This window comes from Fusarium venenatum (genome assembly GCF_020744135.1).
Source record: "Fusarium venenatum strain MPI-CAGE-CH-0201 chromosome Unknown EDB82scaffold_2, whole genome shotgun sequence".
In the NCBI taxonomy this organism is placed as follows: Eukaryota; Fungi; Ascomycota; class Sordariomycetes; order Hypocreales; family Nectriaceae; genus Fusarium; species Fusarium venenatum.
The window spans coordinates 6,932,664-6,947,275 of NW_027072130.1; the positions used below are offsets into that span (position 1 = coordinate 6,932,664).

General features: G+C 46.8%; 6 protein-coding genes across 6 annotated transcripts; 2 read left to right on the forward strand and 4 right to left on the reverse strand.

Annotated features, from left to right (window-relative positions):
• Nucleotides 1–170: 170 nt before the first annotated feature.
• EDB82DRAFT_181847 (uncharacterized protein) lies at nucleotides 171–823 on the forward strand. The gene has a single exon (XM_025735706.2). It carries the CDS (start codon nucleotides 288–290, stop codon nucleotides 741–743), a length of 456 nt encoding a protein of 151 aa, XP_025586386.1. The 5' UTR covers nucleotides 171–287; the 3' UTR covers nucleotides 744–823.
• Nucleotides 824–2,358: 1,535 nt separating this feature from the next.
• On the reverse strand, nucleotides 2,359–3,740 carry EDB82DRAFT_500582 (uncharacterized protein). Its single transcript, XM_025735707.2, has one exon. The coding sequence runs from the start codon at nucleotides 3,325–3,327 to the stop codon at nucleotides 2,377–2,379; it is 951 nt and encodes a 316-aa protein (XP_025586387.1). The 5' UTR covers nucleotides 3,328–3,740; the 3' UTR covers nucleotides 2,359–2,376.
• Nucleotides 3,741–3,961: 221 nt separating this feature from the next.
• Nucleotides 3,962–4,757, reverse strand: EDB82DRAFT_475802 (RlpA-like double-psi beta-barrel-protein domain-containing protein-containing protein; the record flags this gene model as incomplete). The annotated part of the gene is made up of 3 exons (XM_025735708.1): nucleotides 3,962–4,218; nucleotides 4,304–4,457; nucleotides 4,506–4,757. The coding sequence occupies 3 exons, from the start codon at nucleotides 4,755–4,757 to the stop codon at nucleotides 3,962–3,964; spliced, it is 663 nt and encodes a 220-aa protein (XP_025586388.1).
• An 880-nt stretch (nucleotides 4,758–5,637) lies between these two features.
• EDB82DRAFT_545878 (uncharacterized protein) lies at nucleotides 5,638–8,808 on the reverse strand (the record flags this gene model as incomplete). Its single annotated transcript, XM_025735711.2, has 5 exons — nucleotides 5,638–5,877; nucleotides 5,939–6,272; nucleotides 6,327–6,636; nucleotides 7,132–8,607; nucleotides 8,664–8,808. 5 exons carry the CDS (start codon nucleotides 8,806–8,808, stop codon nucleotides 5,638–5,640), a joined length of 2,505 nt encoding a protein of 834 aa, XP_025586389.2.
• Nucleotides 8,809–9,920: 1,112 nt separating this feature from the next.
• Nucleotides 9,921–12,248, forward strand: EDB82DRAFT_181881 (general substrate transporter). The gene is made up of 6 exons (XM_025735713.2): nucleotides 9,921–10,741; nucleotides 10,791–11,251; nucleotides 11,307–11,333; nucleotides 11,387–11,639; nucleotides 11,689–11,730; nucleotides 11,787–12,248. Exons 1-6 carry the CDS (start codon nucleotides 10,345–10,347, stop codon nucleotides 12,152–12,154), a joined length of 1,548 nt encoding a protein of 515 aa, XP_025586391.2. The 5' UTR covers nucleotides 9,921–10,344; the 3' UTR covers nucleotides 12,155–12,248.
• A 94-nt stretch (nucleotides 12,249–12,342) lies between these two features.
• On the reverse strand, nucleotides 12,343–14,166 carry EDB82DRAFT_545880 (ADP-ribosylglycohydrolase-domain-containing protein; the record flags this gene model as incomplete). The annotated part of the gene is made up of 3 exons (XM_025735714.2): nucleotides 12,343–13,681; nucleotides 13,752–13,877; nucleotides 14,147–14,166. The coding sequence occupies 3 exons, from the start codon at nucleotides 14,164–14,166 to the stop codon at nucleotides 12,343–12,345; spliced, it is 1,485 nt and encodes a 494-aa protein (XP_025586392.2).
• Between the last annotated feature and the right edge of the window lie 446 nt (nucleotides 14,167–14,612).

Sequence of the window (14,612 nt, forward strand, 5' to 3'; positions counted from 1 at the left end):
AGAACGGCGACCCAGAAGCTGTAAGGACACTTGCAGCTGGTAGTGTATGTTAGCTCAGCACACAAAATGGCCTCTGGGGTATGTGCAAGAGCGGCGGGGATCCCAGCTGTATTCTTGTCGGACGATGCTGGATCACCACGATTGCTTTGGCGGTTGTGGAAAGACGGAAAATACAAAGTTTCTAGCTACAACATGGCAGTTCTGTCTCTCAAGAGTCATGTACTATCAACTGACACGGGTCTTTGAACAGCAAGAAAGAGCAATACTGCAGTTTTGCGTACTTGATCATGGACGAAGGAGACAAATACACTTACATGGCATGCGGTGCCGTCGTAGTGACAGACACTTTCTTCATGACCCCCAAAGTCCCACAATTGACGAAACCCAACACAGAGGCAATGACAGTTGAGACATCAGAACCCTCGACCAACACGACAGATGAGACCACACCGTCGGAAACTGCCTCTGAGACAGCAACTGAGGCCTCTGACGACAATGACCCTCACCCGAGTAGTAACGTGGGCGCAATGGTTAGCGGTGTTGTTGGAGGCCTGGCCGTGGTTTGTGGAACTGCGATTGCTACTCTGTACTCGCTACGGAAGAACCGCGATCACAAACCAGAGACCGAGAAGGGCATTGCTGAAGCCGCAAGTCCGACAACACTTTCCGATGACCCCAAAGCGTTGGTAGGATCGAATCCGTCAGAATTACAAGGAACTGCCATTCACACTCCTCCTCAATAGCCTCCAGTTGAGTTGCCGTAAACAAAACACCGAATGTTCAGTCCCACATTACGAGTAGGGATCAGACCGATGACCACAACTCTAATGTGTGTTTCCAATGCCAGTCCTTACTTAGAAGCACATAGAGGAGTTTATGATGGTTTAGTTTCTTGTTGTACACCTAATATCCTATTGGCATGGCAGGAGTTTCAAGGCCAGTAGAAATGATTGTTTCCGTTTTCTGCATATTTTTGTAGACTAGGAGTCTTGCATATTGGCGTTCATAGCATGAGAAACAGGCAGCAAATAATGCTGAAGGTACTGAATTATAAAATAACTTCACGTTTCGAAAATTAACTGAGACTTGGCATATAAGACGACTGTAGGTTTTGTTGTACTCGTGAAAGAAGATTGGATTCCTGGAAGTATAGGCTAACACCATATATCATCATTGTGGTATGTATAAAAACTGCCATCAAGCTTTGCACCGGTATCATGATGAGTGTTGATTATTCTAGCCTACGATAACTCGAAAAAAAGTGATGGGTATAACGAAACCATGGTCCTAATCCATTCATAACTCCTACTGGCAAAATCCCCTCGCATTTTCCTTTGATAGCCAGTACCTTGACGCTTTGGGACAAGGCTCCAGACATCTGCGATAATGGAAATTAGTAACAGATCAATCATCAAAATCTTAGCTTCGATTGTACATACATCACCATGTTATTCCAAGCCTTGCAGAGACAATCCCTATCGGCTTTTGGGCATTCATCAGGCTGTAGGCAATATGTAAGTGAGATATACATATATAAGAGCATAAGCGAGCATACCGTTATTGTTTCGAGGCATCTCTGGTAAATCCCAGAACATTCTTTGCTTCCAGCAGGTTTGGCAGATACTACAGCTGCAGTGAGAATAATGAGGCTGGTGATGAATTTCATGATGAGTTGAATATTGATTATGTGTATATATCAAAGGTGGATGATGAAAAGAAGCAACAGTAGAGAAAGCCAAGATTGCGCACTTATATGTACTCGAGAGAAATGGCAACTGAATTATAAGATTCACCCGATGCTAGTTTCTTGCGTAATGAGGAATGCATTTGGAGATCGAGACCCTGAGAAAGGATGCCACTATTCCCAGATCGTCGGGTTTAGCACATAGCTAGTCACTTTCCGTGGTTCCCATGTGGGAATGATCAGCCACGACATGCTTGTCTTGAAGATAAGTGCCTGGACTTTACCACATCGAGGCTTGGACTATTGTCTTGATTCTACTCTTATTGTTCTCGTTAATAAATTGCTTTTTGGTAGACCAGGGCCTTTGTTCTGGGCTTGGATGGAACTGTGTGATGTTCTAGAATGACGTTCTACCTTGGAATAATCTGCATAGACTACAATCCCGTACCTGAATGTTTATCGAAGTACAAAGTCGAACGGAAAAGTAGTAGCTCTATAATAAGAAAGGGCCTCAACGTCCAGGGAATGACGACAATGTGAGAGAGTATGTATTGAGACATCTGATCCTCAAATATTCACAGAGACGACCATGAACAAAAATATACGATGGTGATATTGAGTTTAAACATCAATTCAAATTAATAAATCGAAAAAAAAAAAAAGGTTTCAAGAAGCTAAATTAGTACCTAGTATCAAGAAAACCCGCCTACAGGTCTAAGCATGGCAACGACGTTAACCGCATATCTCAACCTCCACAGAGCAATCATCGAAGTGAAAACCCCAGCGACAGCACTCGCCAAAGACCCCTTGCCTACCATCTTTGAAAAAGCCATCCACCACATCATCTTATGGGCAAGGACAATCGTCTTCGAGTCATCGATCCTTGGAAACTTTCCATCAGGGACACTCTTGTCCAAGAACTTGCAAAGCGGTCCCCAGCCTTCCTCAACATGATACTCCAGCGTCTTATCTACAGGAGTCATTCTTCTGACCAACTCATAGTGATCATGGAAAGCCTTCCGCGCTGGTGACTTTGTTGAAAAGTCTGTCATCGTGCCGAAACTAGCTGGCATAGCTTTCTTCGAGAACTCCCAAAATGGTCCTACATTCAAGGAATCCCAACTCGCCAGTGTATCCCAAAGCGGCCAGCGTAGAACACGACCGCCTGTCGAGTCCATACTCCGCAGCCAGCTGTCCACGTCGTACTGTGTGACGATGACCTTTGCTTCTGGGTACGCAGCTACTAGTTCCTCCACGAAGCATATAGCTGGTATCTCGAGCACGGCATCATAAAGACCAAGGATCTTATCAAATTCTTGTCGACCCCAAGGTTTGCCTCTGCCGTGAAATTTTGCATCGAGTGCTTCGCGCCAAAGACGAAAGTTTGTCCTTGGACTACCTATGGCGATAGACATGTAGTATGGGGTATAACCTAGTTGCTTGAGGGCGGCGAAAAGGGTTGATGTTCCTGTTCTAGATTGCCCAAGGCATAGGACGCGCATGGGTTTCGTACGGGTAACTGGATAGGAGTCGATAAGCCGGCCAGTGATGGGATGAGGTTTAATATTGTCAAGTTCGTGCATCTTGAAAGAACCGAGAGAGTCTGAGAGCATAAATTCTCCATCAAAGTTAGAGTTGGACATAATAAGAGAGGCATGTAGTGGTTATTTGGCAAAGGAGTATGTACTTGGAATAACTGAAAAGAATTTCTGATATCGAACCCAGCTTTTGAAGTGTCGAAAGTTGGCAAGTTGCTTTATTATGACTGTGTACGTGTCTCGAGATAAGTGCTGACACCTAAATGCTGTTATGATGAAATAGCCCCCAAGCTGACGTCTCAATCTGTTATTGCCCATTATACTTTGTCGAGATGGTGTGAGACGGTGACTTTTCCATGGCTCGCAAGCAAGGGTAAAGATGCAAGATTCATTTAACCATTGCCAAGAGTCAGTAATCCAACGAATGGAAATGGCCAAAGTACGACACTCAAAAAGTCTTTATCAAGGACGGTGAATAATCAATCTCGGGCTGCTCACCTAATCTGTTGATATTTGACAACAACGCTTTTCGTACCAAGTGGAGCTATGTGCACGGTAGGAAAGTATTCCGCGGATAAGCGGGAATGATATATATTTCCGTTGCTATATATACACATGAAATATGTACAATGAACTGCATAGTTCGTCGTCATTGTCGGAAATATCCCGTGTCTACCCGATCAGACATTGCGAGGTAGTATCCATCGCCCAGCTGCCATGGCAAGATCGTGGCATATCTTTAGGGGAAGTTGGAAGCAGCCTTGAATTCGGTCTGAGGCTTGACACCAACACCTTTGACGATGATGGTGCTTCCAGTAGAGCTGGTGACTCTGACATCAACTGTCTCGGTTCTAAAACCGCTGGGGTTCTCAAAGAAGTTGTACTCCTTTCGAGTGGTTCCAATCCATGATTTGCCATTGTCAGTGCTGACTTCGAGGCTCTTGACAGGAAGGTTGCTGTTGCGAACTTGCATAGAGAACCAAAAGGCGCTCGTTCCTAGGATAGGGTTAGTCATAAATTAAACATTTATTCACAAGGGGGATTCGTAATGGGCATGTATTAGGAGAAATCAATGACTTACCCTCTTTGTTACGCAAAACAAGAGGAGAGGTGATATCGCAAGAGATGGATCTCCAGCTGGTCTGAACAAGACCATTGGTACCACCTACAGCTGTGAAAGCGTCCTCAAAGAGATCCAAGTGTCCCTTGTTGCACTCATTGCATCGATCGACAATCTGATAAGAAGTTAGCATCATACGAAAACTCCAGATGGGAATCCATACCATAGCCTTAATCTTCTTTCCTGTTGGGCCAGTAACTTCAATACAGCTACCGCAGACGCCCGCATTGTTCCAGTTGGGGCCAGAGAAGGCAGTTCCGTAGATGCCAGAAGGAATGGTATAGGCCACAAGTCCACAAGCGCCCCCTCCAACGTTGCCACCGTAGTGCGTCGAAGTCCCAGAGTTGACCTCGTCACTGAGATATCGTCCTGCAACAAGAGCTGGAACAGCAAGGAGAATAGAGAGGAACTTCATGTTGAAGAGATGTGTGGAATCGGGTAAGACGAGGAAGTTTTCTGATGAGTGGCTCGGTGAAATATTGTCAACCAGCGAAATCATCAGCCCTTATATATCGCAAACGTTTCAAAAAACGAGTACCGACCTTTTCTCATCCCATAATCCAGTCCACGATTTGTTTTCGTCATGGTCCTTGATTTCCCTCCCCGGGATGCCCACGGGAACTTGCAGGGATACCTAGTCGATGCAAGGCCTGGACCTGACCAACGCAAGGAAGCCCATGAAACCACCATCGGTGGCAATCTGCATTATTGTTTCACCTATAATCGATCGATGTGCGTGAGAAGCAACCCGTCATTCGATCAGTGTTTTGGCCATGCCGTCCTGAACCTTGTTAGCCGATCCGTTTCAACGGATCTCAACAGCCGATGTGAGATATATTGTGTTTAAGGTTTCGTATTGATGTGATAGCTGTAGTGACTGGTGGAAATATGCTAGTGTACATATGATCCTTCATAACCCAAAATCTAATAGTGTTACGATAGTAGCAAAATAGGCAAGTCGGAAAATACTGGTCGACGGAGATACCGAGAACTGGCCTATTTGAGCTTTAAAGTTTCTGAGTCGAAGTCAGCGTACCAACCGTCTTGCACGTTTCAAGGTGACATACCAGGGTTGCAACACTAATCTGAGCAATTTCCATCGCCAGCCAAGAGAAATTTCAACCACATCCATGTATATCGTCATTCTCTAGCCCAGCCATGGCCCATGGTTACTAGATTTCCAGGTTATCGCGCCGACAAGGGGCACCAACTTGTTTCTCAGCGTGACTTTGCTGCGACTTTACTCCGCTGTCATGCACTGTTGTCCCCTTTTCGGTGGATCCTTGCTTGTCGTTTTATTCGTTGTTGTCATCCTTGTAGCAATCTTGAATCTCTGTGAGAAGTCTCGATTTCAAAGTCGAGTACGGCTTGAAGGCGAGCTTCTTCATCCGGATAGAAAGCTCTGAGGACATGGCACCCGTTGGCTTGTGGAGCGTGTGTGGATACTCAAATTTGCTCAAGAAAGCAAGAGAGATTTGTCCATTGTAGAAGTACATGAACTCTGAGTTCTCCTCGTCGACATACATAGCACCAGTCTATAGTAAGGTAGAGTTAGTTCCTGACCTTAACCGCACCCGACAACGAAGAGCATGTTACCTTGAAAACGTGATTTTGACGAAACCTAGTTTGAGGAGAACTCTTGTCTTCAGCCTGTGATTGTGCAATCCCTATGAGTACAGCGAGGATGTATGGATCACGCCACTGATCTTCTGGTTCGAGTAGCTTCAAGCGCATCTTGCGCAACATCTCTGCCGGAGGATTAGACCGTCTTGGCCTAGGAGGTTGAAAAACACCTTCTCGTTGAATCCGGATCATTCCTTTTTGGAGGAAAGCAAAGACTGGTGCTAGACTGCCAGATGAACGCATTGAAAAGACAGCGCCATGCAGACGATACTCATGCTTCTTGCCGAAGCAGAAGTAACCAAAGGGTCTATGGAACGACTGTAAGAACGCCAGCAGATATCAAATAGTTCGAAGATCATACCTCTGGAACCGTAGAGGCCCACCATCTTCAGAAATCAGTTTCTTGAGGGCTGCAGTTTTCATTTCCGAAGTTGCTAAGCGCTCAGCTGTCCTTGCATCACGATCGACGGTCTTCTTACTCCCCGATGCTTCAGATGCACTTGTCTCCGAAGTTTCTGATATGTTCTCTGTAGACTCATCTATGAAGGAGCACTTGAGCAGCTCCAGGTGCATTTGTATCCATTCCAGAGGCTGGACGAGAAGCCGCTCCCTTGGATGCTGGCGGATGATGTCATGGATAGATTTTGGCTCTTTCATTGCAACGGTGGTGCCTAGAATAAATAAAAACTGACTTGAGATGTATGCTTGTTGTTCGATATTATGCGGTCAATTTGTGGTTACCGGAACTGTTGGGATGGTGGTCGAGAAAGCGTGATACGGATATTCTTTTGGGGAATTCCAGGTTCCGCTGTCTCATATTTTCTCACGTGAGCCCCAACGCAGCAACGATGAATATATCCAAACGACAGTATTCAGGCAACAAAGCAAACACACACAGACAGGAACAAAAGACCAATTTGGCTATTTCAAAAGGCACCACTGCAAACGGACACCTACAGAAACTAGATTGGAAGCTAAAATTCGTGCAGTATGCAATTCTTCGCCAGTTGATATCCTGTTTTAAACCCTGTGTCATATAGTTGACAAAGAGCACTTGTAAAACTCTTTCAAATCATCAGCCCGCCACTTGGTTCCCCATCCACTCTCCCTCTCGATTCGATCCAGCATGTCCAATATCGCCTTGTGCTCGCTTGGATGGCTCATACACCGTCCGGCAACCCATAGTGGCTGAACACTATTCGTCCATGCCCCATGATGTTCATTCGACATACTTATACCGCAGACCTGCCTTGAATGCCACAGGATACTTCTAGGTTTTGAAGAATGGCCTAGCCGTATCATAGCTGGCTGGTTTTGAAGCATGAGAATCGATGCAGTGTGGTGCATTTGGTTTCCGGACATAGCCGCAGGATTTGAGTACAGTATGGTTGGAAAGGGCGAGGTTTCGTTCGATGGGATCGTCATGATAGGATATAGAGGTGCTGGTCGTTCTTGATACCACTCGCAGATGTACTTCCACAATTTGAGCCACTTGGTACGGAATTTGACTTCGTTTCGAGTCGGTTCTGATGGAGAAGGTGCTAATAGATCAAGCACTTGGGCTGTCAGATATACCGCATAGTTGGCCCATTCCTCAAAGTTCGAAGCATTCTTAAACAGCTCGACATCATTCTCTATTGAGGAGGTTTTTGACGCCCAGTGATTGATGGGTATGAGGGTTTTGACTGATGAGATCAGGCCGCCGCAGATATCCATACGCGCAAAGCACCAGAACAATGCTTGCTCTGTGCCTCCGACGAAACCATTGATTCTCACGGCTTCCATGAGACTTGCGCAGCCGTCTAGATGTCGTTGCCACGCTTTAGGAGAACAACTCAGCATCTCCAGCACACAAAGTATAACACATGTAGCAATGACGGCTGTTCCGCGTGTTGGTAGGTGTGGGAGCAGCAGATGTATTGCTTCTTGATAGAGGGCAAGGCTACGGCTGGTCGCAAGAGTATGCTTGAGCTCGAGTTGTCGTGCGGAGAGAGCTAGCATTGAGTATCGTAGATGGCCATTATCCTTGGTCATGGTAGGGATAATCTGCTGGAAGTGCCGGTCCCTGTCGAATTTATCTAGCCATGGGGCGATTTCGTCAAAGTAGTTCTTCCAGAGAGCGCACTCTTCCTGTTGCGACAAGAGCGGCGTTTGGGAAGACTGAAAGTCATTTATGGGAATCGTAAGCTCTGTGTCGTCTAATGCAGCACCTTCGGGTTCAGCTTCCACTTCAACATGTGGTGTGGCCGATCTTGTGGGCGCAATTGACCGCGTCTCCTGAATAAGATGGTTCCGCAATGTCGAGTGCAATTCATGATATGCAGAGCCTGGCAGAAAGATGCCATCTTCTGAAACCCCCTCTGGCGTAAATGGTTGCAATTGGTCGATGTACGGATATTCTGTAATAATGTCAATCGGAACTGTGTCCATAGACACGTGAATAGCAGGGTCAATCTCGACGGAGGGGTGAGATTGGCCGTTCTGGCTAAAATAAAGCAGGTCGGCAACAGCGTTATCTGTTCGTCGCTGCGATGTAGGTGACGAGATGTCAATCAAAGGAGGTCTTTGGATAGGTACATAGCCGTCTACCGTGCTGGAGCTGGTATCTGATGGTCTCTCGGTGACGACAAGACTCGACCGACCTATGATGTCGAAGGAATCAATACAAGCCGTTGGTTCTCTCAGAACATCAGCTTACCATGTGTGCGACTATGTGGGTAACTGCCGGTAAAATTGCTACGATCTTCCTCCCCTTCATCGGTCTCAGCTCCATTGTAATCACGGATGACTTCATCCGTGACATCCAAGATCTCGAACTCCTTGGGCGGTTTCCTCCGGGCCATCTTGCGCATCGAAGGATGACGTGCATTCAAGCACCGGGCATGCTCAGCCCGGAAGGCAATCTTGAGACCCCATTCGCAGGGTTCGTTGCGACGGCGACATGTACCGCAGGAGGGTCGAGCTTCGTCGCATTTGCGCTTTTTGCGTCTGCAATTGAGACATCCTGATCGCGTGCGCTTATGCTTAGCGGGCTCGGCTGGAGAGGGACGTTCCATAAGTCAACTGTAGCCGGTGTTGGCAATAAGAATGGGTGAGTTATTGGGATGATGATGTGAAGTATTGGCGGTAAGGAGTGGAGATGGGAAGGAAGGTATGGATCAGGAAAAAGATGTCCTAATTCTGGAGGATAACGGCAGTTGCAACCAGACTTGATGCCTGCCCGATGACATAAGGGTATAAACAACTGAATCTCTAGTCGAAACAGAATAACCTGACATGGTAATTTCGTCTCTTGTGCTTCTGCAACTGACAATTACTACCCAATGCCATCTCCAAACATCTCTCGAATAGGATTAGTCCACCTCGGCTTAGACTTGCCCAAAACATAGCAAGCATGACAACTCTTGTGGGGATCATCCAAAATTGTTTCATTGTAGTAACTTTGCTGCGGAGTTGCTCGATACATGTTAGTGTGTCATCTCTCGATCCCGATGTGATTGCCGTCAGAATGTGGGGATAGGAACAATACATTTCAGTTTGGTAATTGCAAGCGGACTTTACAAAAGACTAGAACCAGAATGTACCTGACTTAGCCGATGGAGTGGTTGCTTGAGTTGAAATGTCTTGTGACCTCTCTTTGTCTATTTCGATTTAATTCTTGACTTGATCACTATGGGAACTGTATGTCTGAACTGTGTGTATGTCTAAACAAGGCTATTTTCATCATGAACAAAACAATTCTCAAAACTCAGTTGCCGTGTATTCCCGTTGTTACAGATAAAACCCCTCAGAATACTTCCTTTATAGGTGACAATACGGCTAGAATCCACCTTTTGGAGAGAAAAACAAGGCAATTAGACGCTCCCCATCCCTGAATTCGGCTGCCTAAATTCGCCGAACCATGGACCTTACCCCTCAAGATTCTACGCTATTGGAAAAGTTGGGCTGTGACAAGAGACGAAATTAACAAGTCAGTTTATGCTACTTATATAGAGCCTTTAGGTTATTTATTTTATACCCTAAATCGTAGTGGTCTTCCCCACGGCGCTTGCAGATGCCTTCTATGTTAACCCGCCAAATAGAACCCCAGACGATGCTGAATGTTACAGTGACCTGACTCCCCACGGGGAAAACCGCACCAAGACCTTGGAACCAACCTTGCTTTACGCGATTCAATCCAACGGATTCTATTTCTTTGTTGCGATTGTACAGTACAAAATGATGATCGCGGTATATATATCAACATGAATTCGCCCCATCTTTTTTGTTCGAATGGTGTTGTTCTGTATCGGATAGCATCAGCAAAAACTACAGCTGCTGGATAGCTTCAATTACATACACTCTTCACTTCTACCTTCTTTTGTCCCCGGTCGCCCACTATGACTATCCTCGTCGGAAAGCCCCTGGACTGGGCCATCACAGCGACTGCTGGCTCAGGCTTCCTCCTCTTCGGTTACGACCAGGGTGTCATGTCAGGCCTCTTGACAGGCACAGCCTTCACTAACACCTTTCCTGAGATTAACACGACCGAAGGTGGGAACGGAAGTTCCTCTCTGCAGGGCACCGTAGTGGCCATCTACGAGATTGGATGTTTCTTCGGTGCCATCTTCTGTCTTGCGTTCGGTGAATACTTTGGAAGGCGCAAGTGTATACTGATGGGTTGTGTCGTTCTCAGCATTGGAGCTGCTCTCCAAGCCTCTGCTTTTGGTATTCCCCAAATGATTGTTGGGCGCATTGTCGCGGGCTTGGGAAATGGGATGAACACCAGTACTATTCGTGAGTTAGTTCAATTCCGTTAAAAAGGCCCCTAGCTAAAATCCCACAGCTGTATGGCATTCTGAATTGATGAAGGCCAATAACCGTGGAAAGGGTCTTGCCATTGAACTCGCGATTAACATCTTTGGAGTCATGCTGAGCTACTGGGTCGACTATGGCATGTCCTTCGTCAATAATGATGCCCAATTCCGATTCCCCCTAGCCTTCCAGATCTTCTTCGCCATCCTGACCTTTATCGGTATTCTTCTCTTGCCCGAGTCTCCTCGTTGGCTCATCAACCACGACCGCCACGAGGAAGCCCGCGAAGTTCTTTGGTCTGTGCGAAAGAACGCCAAGTCCATCTCAAAGGACGATGGATCCGTCAGTCGCGCCATCGCGGAAATCCAACATGCCATCAACGAAGAGCGAGATGCGGCCCAAACCAGTAGCTTCAAGGCTATGTGGAAGAACGGCGAGCAGAAATTCCTGTACAGAACGATGCTCGGTATTGGTGGACAGTTTATGCAGCAGGTGAGTCACTAGACAAGCCCTTTAGGATGGCATGACTAACAACTATTCTCTACAGCTCTCTGGTATCAACTTGATCACATATGTAAGTATACTCTTCCAGTGACGGTCAACATGAACCCAACTGACAAATCCCAGTACGCCCCTGTCATCTTCCAGGAGTCTGTCGGCATCTCGCACAACCTTAGTCTGCTGCTAGCTGGCTTCAACGGTGTCGCTTACTTCTTCTCCTCGCTCATCCCAATTTGGATCATTGACCGCCTGGGTCGCCGAAAGCTGATGATGTTCGCCGCAGCGGGCCAGGCAGTCTGCATGGCTGTTCTAGCAGGAACTGTTTCAACTGGGCAGCCAGGCCCTGGAATCGTCGCCATCGTTATGCTGTTCCTATTCAGTAAGCTTTCTTTAAGAAATAGAGAGCTACAAAACTAACGAATTCGCAGACTTCTTCTTTGCTGTAGGATTACTTGCCATTCCCTGGTTGCGTAAGTTACAATAGCTCATGCATATGAAGCCGCGAAAGAGACTAACACCATCTCAGTGCCCGCCGAATACGCCCCCTTGGCTATCCGTACTCGTGCCGCCGCCCTCGCTACCGCTTCCAACTGGATCTTCACCTTCCTCGTCGTCGAAATTACTCCTGTGTCCATCTCGAGTATCGACTGGAAGACATACATCTACTTCTGTATCTTTAATGCCTGTTTCGTTCCTCTCATCTACTTCTTCTATCCCGAAACTCGACTCTTGTCCCTCGAGCAGATCGACAAGCTGTTTACTGGCTCAAAGGTTCTTCTTCACTGGGATCACAGCATGGGTGTTCCTGGAGAGGCTTCTGAGAAGAGTGATGGTGAGACGGGTAAGTCGTCACATGATGAGAAGGCCGAGGCGGAAGTCCATATGCGTGAGTAGAGCACACTCAATGGGTGTTTGTATAGGTTCCATGATGCGTTTCGCCTGTCTCTTCTAGCTTGTAGAGTTAAGGCACATTTCAATATATGTTCGTTCGACAGTATAGGTTGTTGTCTCGCTCTACTTAAATGGCATCGTGGTAAAGAAAATTGACAGTCCGATTGATACCCTATATACTATCCCCAAGCTCACTTCCATTTGAACCAGTTTGGTTTCTTCTTGTCGGCTTCCTGATTCTTCTTCCATTCCGTTTCCTCCTGAGCCATCCAAGCCTGCATCCTCATGCACTTCTCCTCCATTTGAGCATCTGTCAAGTAGCCCCGTCCACCATCCTCTGCAGTATCTTTATCCTTGGATCCCAGGTAAGATCCCTTGGTTACACCCAGTGTATCGCACAACCCTTCTGACTTTTCCATCAACCATGCTCCATGTCGGAGACCATCACGCCAATGAGGTGGTAGGGTCTTGTAGCCAAGTAACGCTCCAAGAAGAGCACCGGCAAAACAAGCATTTGTGTCTGCGTCTCCACCCTCCATAGTAAGGTCGGTAATCAACTTTTCGAAGATAGCAAGCTGAGAGTATAGTTGGCCGGATAACTTAAGCTGACGCAGTGCAAGGCGGAGGAGCAAAATGCCAGAGCCAAAGGTCTTGTAGACGTAGCCAATCTTGTAGCTCTCATCCAACTTGAGGTCTGCGAGTTTTTGAGCTGTGGCATGTTGTCTGAACTCAGCAAGATCTAGTCGCGGCTCGTCTTGTCTGTCGGGCTCTTGGAGCTCCTTTTCGCGAAGCTGGGTGTACCAGGCAAGGCCAGCTTCGATCAAGTCATCAACATGTTGCTCTTCATATATCTCGCCAAGTACAAGACCCCTGACAAGAGCAGTTCCAATCGCACAGGAAACCACACATCTTGGGTCCACATGAGTAACCACAGAGAAATCGGCTGCGATCTGGAAGGTTTCCTCGATCGACTTCCCGAGACACATGAGTCCCAGTGGATGCGTTCTCATTAAGCTCCCGTTGGGCGCAGCGTTGTATTTGCCCGTGACCCAAAACTTTCGAGCTGTTCCTTCAGGGTCGTCTAGATAGGATTTGCTCCTGACGATACCACCAACAGTCCGTCCCAAACCAAGAGGCAGGGTATCGAGAGCTCTCAATCCCATGCGTACCCAGACAGAGAGCCTCGAGGCAAAGTCTTGAGGATCTAGCTTCTTGCCATCGCCATGGAGATATGAGAGCAGTATTAAGATGGCATGGTCTGTGTCATCTGTGGTTTCGCCCGTGCGGTGAAAATTTCTGTGATGATCACGACGAAAGGGAGTGGCTTTCTCAATAGGGAGTAGAGTAAAGGTACGGTCTGGGTAAGCTTTTGAAGAGATCTCAGCAGAGAGAAATTCGGTGTACAATCCGATTGCGTCTCCCAAGGCTGAGCCAAAGATGGTACCAATGATACGGTCTTGGAGGTATGAGGGCTCCAAGGCTTTGTGTGCACTTTGTGATAATGATATAGACGCCATTTCTTGTGGTGTGCTGAATTTAATTCACTTGAGAGACGTGGGAAAAAACAAGGGAAGGCTTGAATGTTTTATTATATGCGTACATGTCTAGCTGAGGCAGCCAAATTAATGAAACAACCTCACAAGGCACCCACTGATTCGAGGTTGGGGTTAGTGCCTTGATCTGGGCGGTGGCAGTGAAGACGCCACAGTACGCCAGGCCTCTTAGACTTGACACAGCATATTTGACAGAACCTACGTAGATCACAATTTCAACTGTCGATGTTTATGGCAGCTTTTTAAGTCTTAAATTCGGTCCATATAATGAAGAAGTAAATCATCATTCCAATTATATACCTGCGTATAGATAACCTCCGTGACGATTGCGTGGCGCTTAGGATGATAGTAGTAACCCTGTCATGTCTTCAAGGCCCTTCTCCCCATCAATCAATCCCGCCTAACCTTCGCTGAAGACCCTGTCCTTTGAGCTGTTGCCTACCTATCTTCGAGTCCTTCCATGTTGATGCGATATAATGACCGTTACTCCGTTCCTGCTTTTGTATACGTTTCCGGAGCAGACCACCCGAATAGAACCTTCTCCCAGAATGGCGATTCCTTAAGATTGTTAGACATCCGGAAGGTCGATGCATAGGTCTTGCTTCTCAAAAATGCCACTTACTCCGTTGGGGACGACATGGCCCTTGTCCTTCTTTCTTCGTCTCTCGTGTATGTCGTCGCAATTAAAATCCCGACGGAAGTTGCCATTGGATTCAAGCCGATGCAGGAGCTCTGGCGAAGACAGGTACTACTAGAAATGTTGCAGTGTAGTGTTCATTCCTTCCTCAACCAAATAGGTCTCGCCCAACATGAGGCTACAGCTTCCGAGCTACAGAGAGCCTTTTACCTTCTGAGATGTCTTGTTACTCTTCTTTCTGAATCTTCTTATTTCACGCGTATATCAAAAA

Excerpts from the sequence above, each read along its gene's own strand:
- EDB82DRAFT_181847 (XM_025735706.2), top strand. The coding sequence starts at position 288 with ATGGACGAAGGAGACAAATACACTTACATGGCATGCGGTGCCGTCGTA.
- EDB82DRAFT_500582 (XM_025735707.2), bottom strand. The coding sequence starts at position 3,327 with ATGTCCAACTCTAACTTTGATGGAGAATTTATGCTCTCAGACTCTCTC.
- EDB82DRAFT_181881 (XM_025735713.2), top strand. The coding sequence starts at position 10,345 with ATGACTATCCTCGTCGGAAAGCCCCTGGACTGGGCCATCACAGCGACT. Across the intron at positions 11,640-11,688 it reads CGTTATGCTGTTCCTATTCA|ACTTCTTCTTTGCTGTAGGA; the intron begins GTAAGCTTTCTT and ends ACGAATTCGCAG. Across the intron at positions 11,731-11,786 it reads ACTTGCCATTCCCTGGTTGC|TGCCCGCCGAATACGCCCCC; the intron begins GTAAGTTACAAT and ends ACACCATCTCAG.